Source organism: Alosa pseudoharengus, unplaced genomic scaffold (genome assembly GCF_046254945.1).
Source record: "Alosa pseudoharengus isolate Yale_2024_CS ecotype anadromous, Long Island Sound unplaced genomic scaffold, YU_APseudo_1.1 YU_APseudo_1.1_scf_6, whole genome shotgun sequence".
In the NCBI taxonomy this organism is placed as follows: Eukaryota; Metazoa; Chordata; class Actinopteri; order Clupeiformes; family Clupeidae; genus Alosa; species Alosa pseudoharengus.
The window spans coordinates 23,380,283-23,395,866 of record NW_027468848.1 but is presented as its reverse complement, the minus strand read 5'-3'; the positions used below and the strand labels follow the sequence as shown (position 1 = coordinate 23,395,866).

Below are 15,584 nucleotides of genomic sequence, written 5' to 3'. Positions count from 1 at the left end.
TGATTTTACTTCAACAGTGTCTAGAGCTGGTGAGGGACTGAACCTTGTGCTCCTGGGGAAGAGTGGTGTGGGGAAGAGCTTGTGTGGGAACACCATCCTGGGGAAGCAAGTCTTCCAGACCCGTCCACCCTCCTCCCCTGAACCCGTAACTCTGAAACCACAAATTGCCCGAGGAGTGGTCGGTGGCACAGATGTGGTCGTCATCGACACCCCAGACCTGTTTGGTTCTCAGGTTAGCCAAAAGGAGTTACAGAAACAGATGGTTTCCATCGTCACCCAGACAACTCCAGGACCTTGTGTGTTCTTACTGGTGTTTCCTCCAGCTGATGTTGGTCGCAACCTCGAAGAGACACTTGCGACTATTAGGGCGACTTTTGGAGAAAAAGCAGCAGAGTCCTACATTGCTATTGTCACACACGGTGACCACAAGGAAACAGCTGTAGAGAACTTCCCAGAGCCAATTAGGCCAAAAGTGCACATTTTCGACAACACAAAACACCAAGACAGCAAGCAAGTTCAACACCTTTTGTCCAAAATAGAGAGACAAATAGAGGAAAAAAATAATGTTTTCTATCTCAGGCCTGCAGCAGGGCAAAGAAAGGGCCCTGTGGAGAGACATGGAAGTGTGGAGACACCTTTTCGGTTTTCATTAAAGCTCAACACATGTAAGGATTAATGAATATCACATCAGGTTTTGCTATCAATGTGGTGGTTCAATACAGTTTTATATATTTATATATACAGTATATATATTTCTCTCTTTCTTTCTCTCTAGGGCTTGAAAGGGAGAAAAAGCAAACAGGTAATATTACATTCAAAACTTCTTCATTCTCCTGTCAGGATAAAAATAGAAAATCTTTTAAAACATTTTTTTTTTTTTTTTTTAAACTCAAGTATTTGTCTTTACTCTAGTGGACTGTGTGAGGCTGGTCCTGATTGGGAAAACTGGAGTTGGAAAGAGTGCAACAGGAAACACCATCCTCGGAAAGAAGGAATTCTTATCCTCTGCTTTAATGGGGTCTGTCACAACAAAATGTAAGAGAAGGTCAGCAGTAGTTGGTTCAAAAATGGTGCAGGTCATTGACACCCCAGGTCTGTTTGATACAGCAGTCACACATGAGAATATACGGGAGGAGATTGGAAAATGCATCACCATGTCCTCACCAGGGCCCCATGTGTTCCTGCTTCTGATCTCTGTAGGACACTTCACCCAAGAGGAGAGAGACACGGTGAAGATGATCCAGGAGATCTTTGGTGAGTACTCGAAAGCATACACAATGGTAGGATTCACCAAAGGAGAGGAACTGAAGGAAGAGGGCATTGCCATGAAGACATACATTGAAAAAAGCCCAGCTGCTTTAAAGGAGCTCATGAAGGACTGTGGTGGTCGGTACCATGTCTTCTGTAACAAGGACAAAGAGACTCGGGAACAACAGGTCTTATCTCTCCTGGAGAAGACTGACAGAATGATTCAACAAAATGGAGGAAGCTTCTACACCACCGCCATGTTTGAGGAGACAGAAGCAAAGATCAGAGCAAGAGAGATGAGACTGCTACAGCAGAGAATGGAAGAACTGGAGCATGCAAATCAAGACAAAGACGTCTCTTTTTTGGTCAATGAATTATCCAAGATCAAGCTGGCACTGGAGAAGAAGCTCAGGAACCTACGTGATGAAGCTGTCAAGGAGAGGGACAAAGACATGAAGAAACTCGAAGAGTTACGAGCCGACCTGGAGAAGAACCACGAGAAGAAGATCAAGGAAATAGATAGCAACATTTTCTCTGAGCTCGCCAAAAGTCGTGATGAAATTCGCAGACAAGCGGAGAAAGCTGAAGCGAAAGCCATAGCTAAGACCTTAAAACACAACCAGCAAAAATGCACTATATCTTAAGAATAGTTTGAATGGGTGAGAAATGAAGGAGAAAGTAAAGAGTGCCATTTCACTTTTAGAGAAAGAGGGCAAAGATCTTCTACTAATACTATTAAGATAATCATTATCTTAAAGGAAAATTCCGGTATTTAGCACTTTGAGTCCCTTTTCTTGTTTGTTTTGGATGAACTAGAGTGGTGGACACCGAAATTTTGACGATTGGTCCTGTCTCGACTTTTCTGACTCATTTTGAATTGCCTTTGACTACTCAGAGTGGCTGCCTACAGGCATGCTCAAACATGTCTTAAAACAACCCTTAACGTTCGTTTTCAAAACTGTGCAACACACCGAGTGGTTAGTGGTGTTCGTTGATTATTAAAATCAAATATATCGGCACAATGTATGATTTCCAGCCGTCTTATTTGCTATTGTGGAACTATTTTTTCAGACACCTCACAACCGGGTATAAACTTCCGTTCAATATTTGAGCCTGAAGCATAGACGGTGGCGCAGTAATATCAACGTGCAATGAGTCTTCCAACAGAAATCAATGGGATTTTACAAAATGGCAAATAAAACAAGCCAGAAACTGTATTTTTACTACGCTACTTGGTTTGGAACAAATATTGAACGGATGTCAAAGGCGATTCAAAACGAGTCAGAAAAGTCGAGACAGGACCAATCGTCAAAATGTTAGTGTCCACCATTCTAGTTCATCCAAAACAAACCAGAAAAGGGACTCAAAGTGCTTAATACCGGAATTTTCCTTCAATAATTTTACAATCACTGTCACATTGTCTAGACTCTCTCTCTCTCTCTCTCTTTCTTCCTGCCTCACTGGCCCTCTCTGAGTTCCTCCCTCTGATGATCTCAAGTGCTGCTGATGCACAAACTCTCCAGATATCACTATCTTTGTATTCTGTATGATATGTGGGGTATCAGTACTTTGTATATGGGGTGGTACATTTTGTGCAACTAAGTGCCTTGGAATAAGTGCTGTCCAGATGGGAACTCTTTAGCTATACAAGATTTCCTTACAAATGTATTACTTTTTTGTGTGTTATACAATGATCCTAAATTGTACAATGCATGTTCTCTTCATCAGATGGTCTTCTCCATTGTTATATCTATAATGTCAAGCCTTCTGAGTTTGATACATGTATACTATATATATACAGGGTGGATCTTTTAATAAAGTTTCTAATTTTTGAGAACATGCACCTGTGTGTTGATGTGTTTTATTGCTTCACAGGACTGCCTTTGCATCTTTTCCTCTCCATGATAATCATCCTGGACATTATCATCCTGGAAAAGGACTTCCTCATCACTAAAAAATTCCTTTTGATTGATGGAATGACAAAAGTGTCCAAAATGTCAATGTACACTTGTGCATTTAGAGGTAATGACTGCCATTTCCCCTGGTCCTGACATGCAACACCATATCATCAATGACTGTGGAAAATTGCTTGTTTTCTTCAGGCAGTTATATTTTTCATTTAAATTTGTTTATAGTGGGCTAAAGAGAAGCATAGACTGAATCACAAATCTGCATTGGGCAAGGAGATTATGCTGAAAATGTTGTTTAGTGCAGTCCAAATGACACATTTTGGACACTTTTGTCATTTCACCAATTCAAAGGAGTTTTGGTGATGAGGTAATAATTTTCCAGGATAATAATGTATCCTTCCATAGAGTAAAGAAGATTAAAAGTTTTGGTTACACTTTACTTGACAGTATCGACATAAGGGTGACATGACACTGTCATGAATGTGTCATAAACAAGTCATAAACGTTTATGACATAACGCTTCTGTTATTAAGTGACATTCGGTTTTTGTCATAACAAGTTACTGTAGGGTTAGCATTAGGGTTAGGATTAGGGTTAGGGTTCATAACAGTGTCATGTGTTCATGACAGTGTCATGTCACTCTTATGTCGATACTGTCAAGTAAAGTGTTACCAAAGTTTTATTCAGGAAAGACATATCAAGTCAATGAGATGGCAGGCAAACAGTCTGAATCTCAATCTCATTGAAAATATATGGTGGAAACTGAAGAAAATAGTACATGACAAGGCATCATCCTGTAAAGCTGATCTGTGAATTGCTATTCAGCAAAGTCGAAACCCGAATGATAAAGAATACTGTTCTACATGAGTGAAGTCTATGCCTAACAGTGTTGGGCAAGTTACTTCAAAAGCGTAATGCATTATTTATTACTTGTTACTGTCATCTCAAAGTAATTTGTTACATTACAATTTTACTGTCTTTGAATTGTAAGGCATTACACTACGTTTACATTACTTTCACCAAAATAACAGGAAATATGGATTTGGTGTTCTCAATAGATCTTCATGTGTTCAATGCAGCTCATTACACGGCAGGAGGTGATGTGGTATGGCATAATGACTGAGCTAGGTTTAAGGCTAACAAAAGAACAATATAATGGTTGCAGTAATGGCTCATGGGACGATGTAGGCCCCAAAGGCCAAAGGTCACTCACAACTTAATATAGTAAAATATAGCTGATAGTGAAATTGTATGTTGACTTTAAATGGTTCTCATCATTGCTGGTTGCCTTTCCTTCCACTTACAGTGGTGTAGACTTAATGCAAATAGTTTAAGAATAATGGCTACGATCTTTGTCTGTAAAAGCAACATTTTAGTTATTCTCACTGCTTGAAATGAGAAGTATAGCCTAACCATGTTAGATCTGTTGCATGAATGGCAGAGATAACTCAAATTTCCTTTCTACAGTCATCTAAACAAGGCAATCAAATTCCAGGACCAGCATAGATGACTTTTTTCTCAATTTTGGATTAAAAAGCAAAGTAACTTCAGTTACTGAGAATTGTACCGAGTAAAATATTACTGAAATTGTATTGGTAATGCCTTACATTACTAACCTGACCCTAGCCAGATGAATTTCGCTCCGCCTACTGTAGCTCCACTCATCCATCTGAAACCGATCCATTAAAGTGTTGCTTCAGAAGGCTGGGCCTAATCAGAAAAATGCTTGCATATGATTGAATAAGCCACTTGTCCGTCATCTATTGACGTGCTACTTCAACCACTCACATCGAAGCCAACCCGTGACGCTAATAACAGTCTCACAGTCGCTTCTACGCTATGTCACATCTATGAAACTCCCGCCCTGCGTCCTGATTGGCTGTACCATAAAATCGGTTGCAGAAATCACTCTCAATGGAAGAGGTCCCAGATGGATGTGAGTGAAGCTAGGCGGAGCTAAGCGGAACGTCATTCATCTGGCTAGGGTCAGGTTTTATTACATTACTGCATTACAGCAAAAAGCAATGCATTACTGTAATTACATTACTTTTTTAATGCATTACTCCCAACACTGATGCCTAAATAAATACACTTCCAAGGAATTACCAGTGCATGTAAAACCATTGCTAGAATGTTGCTAGGGTAATTGAAGTGGTAACTAAGGTGTTGCTAGGGTGCCTAGTATGAATATTAATATCAAAATATCAAAATAGTTTAAAGAGTAATTGAAATTGGGATAGAGAGAGAGAGAGCAAAAGTGAGAAAAAGTGAAGAAAGAGAAGTAGTGAGAGAAAGTGAAAGAGAGAAAAGTGAGAGATCCAGTTGAATGGATCGAGACACAGAAAAAGGTCCTTTAAAAGGTATACTATGCAGTTTCAGGTATTTTTGGCAACTAAAGCTCCCCTAGAGTCACATTATATTTATATTTTACTTTGCCGTTGTAAATAGCCTAGCCTACTTCTTATGGCTTGTTATATACCCAACGAAAATGCTTCTGTTGTGGAGGAAAAGGACTAATAACAGGCAAAAACTATCTAGATAGACAGATAGATAGATAGAAAGATAGATAGATAGATACTTTATTCAAATTCAAGGTTAAGACACCACAACAACATAAACAGGATGATAAAAGAAAAAAAATCCATATGACTAAAATGAACAGTAAAAGACACTAAAGATACTAAAACAAGGATCCACATGAATGTACTAAGAATGTATAAGCATGAGGCGCTTGCAGTGACAGGGCAGGGACTGACCCTGTGATTTAGTATGCAGTGGTAAGGTGCTCAATACCACTTGGTGTGTCATGGTGGTAGTGCAAATAAGTCCAACAGTGCAACAGTGCAGGGTTAAAGTCTAGTGACCAGCAATAAATATGGACAATATAACAGACCAGTATTAAATATGGACAATATAAGAGAAAAAAGCATAGTAATATTACAGTTATAGTATAAGTGGACAATATAGAGAAACATGTAAACATAGTAATATAAGAATTATAGCAGCAGTGCAAGGATAGGTTTGCAGTAACAGGGTCAGCCATTGGTCAAGTATGATGTTAGACCACAGTCCATACTGGGGGATGGAGGGAGGGGTCATTCTGTATGGGCTAATATAGCCAGTAAATAGTGTAGCCTAGAAAAATATTATGGTTATATGGTTGCACTATTTTCCCACATAGGTTTTCAAATATGAATGCCTCGCCATCTTTACTTCTGAGAGACTCTGGATCTGTGGGATGCCCTTTTTATACCTACTCATGGTGCCAATTAACCCAATTAGTAGTGTATCTTCCTCCTTTTGATGTCTTTATTATTACACAATATTTCCTGCCTTTAGTTGCCCCTGAACCAATTTTTTTAGATGCTAGCATCAAAATCCAAATGAGCTTATATTTTCCATGAAATAGGTCACTTTCAGCACGTGATATGTTGTCTGTGTCTTTTTGCAGCTAAATATGGGTTTATAAGGTTTGCAGATTATTACATTCTGTTGTTATGTGCATTTAACACATTGACCCAACTTTTTTGCCATTGGAGTTATATCTTTACATATTCAAGGGTGAGTGTGTAATTGGGCCTACACATGAACGTGGTCACACACTTGATCTTGTGTTATCTTACGGTCTGCCTGTTGACAATCTGGAGATCTGTGATGCATTTTTCTCTGACCATATGCCTGTACTGTTTGAAGCTACTGTTTGCTGTCAAGCAGCCAAACCTCGCGCTGCTGCTGCTCGTAGATGTCGGGTTATTAACCCTTCCACTGCTGCTCGCTTCACCACTGCCTTCAGTCATGTCATTTCAAATGCTGAGGTATTGCTGGCGTCATTACCAATCCGTTGTGAAAGAGGCTAAAAGAAAATATTTCTCTGATATTGTCCTGTCAAACTCTCACAAACCTCGTGTTTTGTTTAAAGTTATTAACTCTGTTTTAAATGCACCACAGACTGTTAGAATTGAGGCCTCCCCGGCTGTGTGTGAAAACTTTCTTCACATCTGCCAGAACACTTATTTCACCACCTGCCATTGACTCTTCAGTGTCTGTCCCCTTCTCTGCTGTTTTTGACTCATTTCAGCCTGTGACCCTGCCCTTTGTGCTGGATATGTTGGTCATTTGAAGCCCTCAGGCTCGCTAGTTGATAATGTCCCTCCCCGACTTCTTAAGGAGGTTTTTCAGACTGTTGGACCATCATTTACTGCAGTTATTAATAGCAGTCTGACCTCTGGAGTGGTTCCAGGTAATTTTAAACATGCCGTTGTGCAACCTTTGTTAAAAAAACCTGGGCTGGATTCTACTGTTTTGGCAAACTTCAGGCCGATATCCAAATTGCCATTTCTGTCTAAAATCTTAGAAAAGATTGTGTATTCCCAGCTCATGGACTTTTTAAATGAGCAAAATATCATTGAGATCTTCCAATCTGGCTTTAAAACATTGCACAGCACAGAATCAGCGCTTTTAAGAGTTTTTAATGACATCTTTTTAGCTACTGACTCTGGTCACTGCGTTGTCCTTGTACTGCTTGATCTGACTGCTGCTTTTGATACAGTGGACCATGAAATCCTGATTGCCCGTTTGGAGCAGTGGGTGGGCATCAGAGGCACAGCTCTGGAATGGTTCAGGTCCTACCTGTCACATCGAACCTTCTGTGTTAGTGTTGGTGACTCTGTGTCCTCCACTGTCCCCCTCTCATATGGGGTACCACAAAGCTCTGTGCTTGGCCCTCTTTTATTTTCTCTCTATCTTCTCCCCCTTGGTTCAATTCTCAGGAAACACGGCATTTCTTTTCATTGCTATGCGGATGACACACAGATTTATGTCCCTCTTAAAAAGTCAGATGCTAACAGTATTAAGCCATTGCTAGAGTGCCTACATGACATTAAAGCCTGGATGTCTCTTAACTTTTTAAATTTTAATGAAAAAAAGACTGAAGTCATGGTCTTTGGTGGCACTTCTGTGACCCCCCTGGTTGATCTGGGTTTGTTAGCACAGTACCACAAGCCAATCATGACAAATCTGGGGGTAAAAGTGGACTCTGACCTTAAATTTGACAGCCAGATTAAATCTGTGGTAAAATCAAGCGTTTTCCAGTTGAGGCAGCTGGCAAAAATTAAACCAGTCCTTCAAAAACAGCACTTAATCCATGCCTTTGTGACCACCCGGCTGGATTACTGCAATGCACTTTATATGGGGGTTAGCGGGTCCTCCGTTGCTCGTCTGCAACTGGTACAAAATGCTGCTGCCCGTCTTTTAACTAGCACACGAAAGTATGAGCACATCTCACCTATTTTAGCTTCACTCCACTAGTTGCCTGTCCATTTTAGAATTCATTTTAAAACTCTTTTATTTGCTTTTAAAGCCGTGCATGGCCTTGCCCCACCTTACCTTTCTGGCTGCTCCACCCATACACTCCCAGCTGCTCTCTCAGGTCAGCTGACCAGCTGCTCCTGACAGAGCCCAGAGCCAGGCTAAAATCTAGAGGGGAACGAGCTTTTGCCGTTGCAGCTCCAAAACTATGGAACAATCTGCCCCTTCACATCAGACAGGCCCCTTCACTGCAGTGGCGGAGCTAGGGGATGGCTTACGGGGCTTAAGCCCCGAATCTTTTTTCAAAAGCCCCGAATCTTTTTTTAGTGTTTTAAATTCCCGGCAACTCTTATTTCCAATATAACTTCCCCTCGGTTTCTCTATAAATGTCACCAAATGCTCTATTACTGAGGAAATATATCCCTTATTTTCAAAGCCCAATATTGAAAAATAATTTGACTTGCTACACGATCTATGCCACGTCTCTGGGCTATCCGCTATGGTGATTTCAATGGTTAGATTGATTTGTTTAGATCCAGTGAAAATGCTGCCTTGACAACGCTACGTCATGGCTTCGGTGTTCCAAAAAGCCTCTGTCAGAAGTCTGTCACTTTTACAGTCTGTGATAAAACACTTTGTGTAGATCTACATGTTGTTGAAACGTTATGGATATTAGAAAGTTTTTCAACAGACCACCCAGCTCCGTTCAAGCAACAGCATCGCCCAGTGAACTGACGGATGGTGTTGTTTCAGGTTGGTGATTTCACGTTAAGAGCTTTCAGTCAGTTAGGCAGGCTAACGTTAGGCTACTTGGCTAGCTCCCTAACACTAAATGCTTTTAACGTTAAATGTCCTCGTTCGTCGGCGGAAAAGGCAAATTCAATACTCTCATAGGCTAGCTAAGCCTACTGCAGAATAAGAAATTCCAGCTCCCAAAACAAAGTGATCCTCGTCTTGTAATAAATTAGGCTACACTGTTTTGAAATGTCAGAAAAAACCCATTAACAGTTATCTGCCCATGTCAACTTTTCAGTGTCATGTTGCACAAAATAATGTTAACTGTTAGCCTACCTTAAAACCTTGTTGATATCCTATCCACCACCACAGATCTTATAATCCAAGAGTCCACATAAATATAAAAGTCATGTTATGTTGTTTTGGCTGCCTAACTAATTATTAACTAAAAAAAAAAACATTACAATGATATATTGAGAGGAAAGGGCCCTTTCCATAAGTGTGTTAATCAAGCACCATGCAGTCTGCATTCATAATCTAGGTGCTTGATTTTATGCACCTGTGTAAAGGGGCCTGATGAAACCTATGAATAATCTTGCTAAATTACAAAATTAATATAATTTAGAAACGCCTATGTCAAGATGATAATGCATTCCTTCTAAAATACCCTTGTATCATGATGACTGGCCATACTGTAATTATATCATAATATTATGTATATTATAGTATAAGATATTCTATATATTTGTCACACAGATGAGATCAGGGAAGAGGAAGAAGGAGAATAGCAATAATAAACAATAATGTCATATCAAACAATAGCCTAATGAAAATAAACAAATACTATAATATACAAACCATAAGAAACGCTTAATTAACTAAGTACATGCTAAACAGATATGAACAGATATTGCCTCTTGAAAGACCCAAAACTATAATTTTACACAGTGTTGTGCCAGTCAGATACCTTGAATCTGTTGAATGTTAGTTTCAAATTTTTTAAGTCTCAATGTGTCCATTAGTTTACACAAAATTCACTAGAAGTCATTATTTAGGGGGTTATTTAAAAAAAAAAAAAAATGGGCTAAGCCCTGAATGTTTACAATGTCTGGCTCCGCCCCTGCTTCACTGTCTCTTTTTAAGTCCCATCTTAAAACTCACCTCTTTTCTCTGGCTTTTAACCCAGGTAGTGTGTTGATGGTATGTAGATGTGTTATGTGGGCAGTATATTTTTTTTTATTTTTTTTTATTTTATTTATTGGATTTGAGTTGGTTTTTATTCTCTTTTTACTTTTATTTTAGTTTTTATCTCTTTTTTACATTTATTTTAGTTTTTATGTCTTTTTACTTTTTTTTTTTTACATTTATTTTAGTTAGATAAAAAAAAGTTTAATTTTAATACTTTATCCAATTTTTGTGCTTCTGTGGTGTCTTGTGTGTTTCTTATCTTGCTGTACAGCACTTTGGGAACCTTGTGTTTGTTTAAACTGTGCTATATAAATAAAGTGGATTGGATTGGATTGGAGTGCTTTGTGATGGGAAACTCAACATGGATATCTTTATATGATTTCAAAGGGTATTTTAATAATTTAACATTCAGTACAATAAGCCATACACATGTAATAATCATTTCTGAAATAATAATTTATGTTAAAATAAAAATAATTAGCTGCTGTCGGTCAGTTTGCATCATATTGACATGCAGCGTGTACTTTTACTTGCATGACATAACTGACAATGGATGTGTTGAAAGAGACGTTAAACTTGAGCAGGGAAAGCTGACTTTATACTGGGAATGTCTTTTAACCTAACCATGTAGTTGATGTTGAGAAATAAACCTTTTATAACATGTATCACGTCGTGTAGTGTCATTTCTTTGAAAATAATCTTATTTGGTTGTAGGCTAAATTTGCAGCATTGGCTTTTCAAGAAACGTGATTTTAAAGCCACCTGACTGGTAACAGTCCCTCAAAGGACTGGTAACAATATCCTCACAGACAAAAGGAATGCATTCAGAGCACAAGAGTTCAATTATTGGACACCCTGCCAACTGTATGTGTGTGGATTAGTTTTGACAGAGTGTGTTGATTAATTATGACAAAGAATATTTGTGAAGGGAACAGTTGAGATATAGCACACACAAATTGTTTATATATCTATGGATGATATTAGAGAAAAAATTGCAAAGTTGTATCTATGCAGAGCATTTCTTTGTGGATTTGAAAGTGGATCTGATGTTTGTATTTGCACCACTTACTCTCAGTCTTCCTGCATTCTCTTTTAAGGAGTGTAACTGTTGGATTATGCATTCATTGTGCTGTCTGTTTGTTAGTGACTGTCTTGAATTGTAATACTGCAATACCATCCTTAATATGTTTAAATAAAACAAATATCCAGTAAATCATCAACTGAGCCAGATAGTTGACCTGAGGTCTGTGAAAATAAAGGTCAAAATAAATAATATAATAGATACAGTTTAGATTCTTTCTTGGTATATTGTGCCATCAAAGGCCTGGTTGTCAAAATTCTTTCACTTTCTAAATGCTTAGTCCACAGACAGCCCAATCAGATTTCAGCACATGGCAGTGAGTGTTTTCAGTGAGACATGAGTGGTTTGTGAAGAGGTGAGTCAACAAGAAGACAGCACATCAACAACTCACGGTAGGCTCTGTTTCTCGGTAGGAATCCCTTTATGAACTAAAAACATAAATGTTGTTAAGACATTGGGGTAATATTTTTTTGCATAATGCACAACTCCTACCCAGCCAATGCTACATCTAGAAAATTAAAATGGCATTGTGTTGCTGCAACTCTGATTCCACTTCTAATGTTTCAATGTCATGCGTAATTATAATTGCAATTGACACCGCAGCTTCTAGTAGTACTTATAGACAGTATAAATAAGCACTAGTGATATGTAGATATGTAGTATCTATATATACATGGTTATTATATAATTACTTATCAAAGAGATTTATATAAATTGTAGATATCTCCTCAACAGTCATTTAAGCTATGTTTGTGCTTCTGGTCAGATGTAAACTATTCTGGTTGGCACTTGTTCAGTGACAAGAATGTTGAATCTTATTATCTTATTCTAATGTTGATTGTTATTATAATGTTGATTATTATCTATTATTATCAGGTGGATAAGTGGATATGTCATTTCCAAACTGAATCTTATAGAGTCTCTTACTGGCCCTATATTCTGTTGTATTTACAGTTTTGTAATCTTTTAAAATTGTTTGCCATTTTTGTGCTCTAAAATATTTCAGGAGCAAAAACAGTAAGTTACAGCTTACAACTCCAATATTACAACAGGGCAGGTGATTTCCCAGGACTGAAGCTTCAGAATATTTTATCCAAGACCCGGTTTGAGCAGTTTATCCAGCTGGATTGCTTAAAGCTAGTTCACCATACATATGAACTTAAACAGAGCCATGCCAAGCAAGAAAATCCCATGGTGTTTGTTATCTTACTCTGCTGTATAATTTAAAAATGTCAATCTGGTGATTTATGTTATAAAGAGCAACATCTATTGATGATTGATGTGGGTGTTGTCAGTATACCCACATTCATTTGTACCTCTTCAGAACAAAGCATTTAATTGGTGCACTACATTCCATCGGCATTCCACTTGTTCCACCCTGTGCCTCAGGCATGCTTGCTAGATTTACATCTTTTTTCATGCCTCATTAAAGGTTGTCATTCTGGCAGATGAGAGAGAGAAAAAAATCTCCATCTAGAAATTAATTACATAAAAGTTTAGTCCCTGCTTTTAATTATTGCTGCAGCAGTGGTAGACAAACTATTTTTTTGCCAAGTTTCTCACTGAGTATCAATGTCAATACATTTGTGCATGTACAATTTTGTGAATTTTCAATATTTTATGACAGGAAATTCACAAAATTGTCATCAACTCCAAACAGTAAAGTTCCATCAAGATTTGTGTTATTACTCAAATACTCAAAAACGTCTTGAGTCTCAACTCAAGTCTTTTGGATAAAATACAGAGAGAATGCAGGAGGGAAATGAAGATTCTCCCAGGGAAGCAGTGCAGAGCAAGCCAGCTGTCAGAGCCAGGAGGGTCTTTCTGACAGAACACAAGCCTGAGGAATGTCAAAGTGAACAACAAAGAGAAATATCCAATGGAAAGGAAATACTCTCAAAGGGAACAAACAAACCAGAGCAAGAAGAGACGCCTGAAATGTTTTCAGATAAACTTAACAAATGTAAGCTCATTGACTTCTTAACAAATGTAAGCTCATTGACTTCTTAACAAATATAAGCTCACTGACTATCACATTGACTTTGTCTGATATGTCTTATGTCCATGTTGAAGAAAACAAGTTGGTGTTTTTTCATGCGTGTTTGTGCTTATCTCTGTCTTGTCTCTCTGTCTGTATACATGCATGGATGATATCTGTTTCCAGGGCTTGATAGAGAGAAAAATAAAGGTAGAGTACCTTTGACATGCCTTTGCCGTGTTTTTCATTACCTACAGATATACATACAAATGTGGAAATGTTTTGTGACCAACCATTTTTCTTTCTCTTTCCTGTAGTTGACTGGATCAGGCTGGTCCTGATTGGGAAGACTGGAGTTGGAAAAAGTGCCACAGGAAACACCATCCTGGGAAAAGAGGAATTTAAGTCCTCCACTGCAATGGTATCTGTCACAGCAGAATGTCAAAAAAAGAATGCAATCATTGGCTGCCGAGCCGTGCAGGTAGTTGACACTCCAGGTCTGTTTGACACATCTGTCTCCAATGAGAAGATCAGAGCAGAGATTGGGAAGTGCATCACCATGTCCTCACCAGGTCCCCATGTGTTCCTGCTTCTGATCTCTGTGGGACGCTTCACCAAAGAGGAGAGGGAGACAGTGAAGATGATTCAAGAGACATTTGGAGAGAACTCCAGAGCATACACAATGGTAGGCTTCACCAGAGGAGAGATTCTTGATGATGAAGACTGTACCATTGAGAAGTACATCCAGACAGGCCCAGCTGCTTTGAAGGAACTCATTGAGGACTGTGATGGCCGGTACCATGTCTTCAGAAACAAAGAAAAAGATAAGGGTCACCAGGTTAGTTCTCTCCTGGAGAAGATTGACAAGATGATTCACCAAAATGGAGAAAGATTCTACACCACAGCCATGTATGAAGGAACTGAGAAACAAATCAGACGAAGAGAGATTAAACTCCTACAAGAGAAACTCGAGAAATTGCATATTGAAAAGAAAAAACACGTAGACGTAGAGGAGAAGGTCTTTGGTGAGCTCTCCAAAATTCAAGGTCAGCTGCGTGAAATAGCAGAGAAAGCTCAAGCTGAAGAGACAGCTAAAAAACTACAACCACCTGAAAAGAAATGTGTTATATCATGAGAGCTAACACACATTTATCTCAAAATTATCAAAACATGAAGGAAAGGTTTTTCTAGTCTACTGTGTATTACTAATCCATCTTTTTAGCATGTTTTAATAGGATTAGTGATTTAGAGGGGGGAAAAACAGGGAAAGTAAATTGTTTTTACATATATATGTTTATATGTGTATTACAATGTAATAAATACAGATGTAGTATACTTTTTACTGTCCTCTGCGACAACTGCTTTCAACTACTGAATAAAGTTATCATTTGAACAATAATCATGTTTGTCACATATATTACATCGCCATCATATTTTGGCTGTGATGCATACCATCATCATGACATCACCTAGAAATGACTTTTGTTTACAGTGAAGAATGATTTCAAAACATTAGGCATTCAGTGCCAGAGAACAGTGGTTCTTAAACTTCTTGTCTGGCGACCCCCGAAAAATCTTTTGTCAAGTCTCACAACCCCATTCTTTCCAACCAGCAAAAAATTGTTTCACTTTGCTTTTGTTTGTGTAAAGCACATTGAATGACCTCTATGAAATACGGTATATAAATAAACTAGACTTGACTTGACTTGACTTGACTTTGGAAAATGTTGCGAAATGAGGCAGAAAATGTCTTCTCTCAGAGCTAGGCTATGTCAATATCAAAGATATTAATGTCAATTGCAGCCTTTGGCAATTATTATTTTCCAATGGATAACTACTCATCCAATGTATAACTGGTGCTCTTGTGGCAAAATAAGGCTGCGAGCTTCGAGCTCATCATTGTAAAAGGTAGGTAGAGATTTGAGTTTGTCTCTTGTCAGTCAATGGGGAAACCTTCTCCCATTTGACCTTGGAGTCTCGGTCTCACATCTCACGTCTTTGGGAGAACTTAAGTCGAGATATTAATAAGACCTTTGCCACTCACCCATAGAGCTTTGACTCTTGAAGAACTCGGGCAAAAGTTGATGTATGCAGTTTCTCCCATATCAACTGCTGAAGCTTTTAAGTCCTTCAGAGT

General features: G+C 38.5%; 1 protein-coding gene across 1 annotated transcript in view; it reads left to right on the top strand.

Annotated features, from left to right (window-relative positions):
• LOC143106854 (GTPase IMAP family member 8-like) overlaps nucleotides 1-14,846 on the top strand; it is an 18,354-nt gene extending 3,508 nt beyond the window's left edge. Inside the window, exons 3-11 of the mRNA XM_076271330.1 lie at nucleotides 18-665; nucleotides 776-802; nucleotides 913-1,884; nucleotides 3,124-3,270; nucleotides 7,237-7,398; nucleotides 7,708-7,856; nucleotides 13,210-13,432; nucleotides 13,634-13,657; nucleotides 13,765-14,846. Coding sequence (XP_076127445.1) covers nucleotides 18-665; nucleotides 776-802; nucleotides 913-1,884; nucleotides 3,124-3,270; nucleotides 7,237-7,398; nucleotides 7,708-7,856; nucleotides 13,210-13,432; nucleotides 13,634-13,657; nucleotides 13,765-14,582 — 3,170 coding nt within the window. The 3' untranslated portion in view covers nucleotides 14,583-14,846. The remainder of the gene's footprint in view (nucleotides 1-17; nucleotides 666-775; nucleotides 803-912; nucleotides 1,885-3,123; nucleotides 3,271-7,236; nucleotides 7,399-7,707; nucleotides 7,857-13,209; nucleotides 13,433-13,633; nucleotides 13,658-13,764) is intronic.
• The last annotated feature ends 738 nt before the right edge of the window (nucleotides 14,847-15,584 follow it).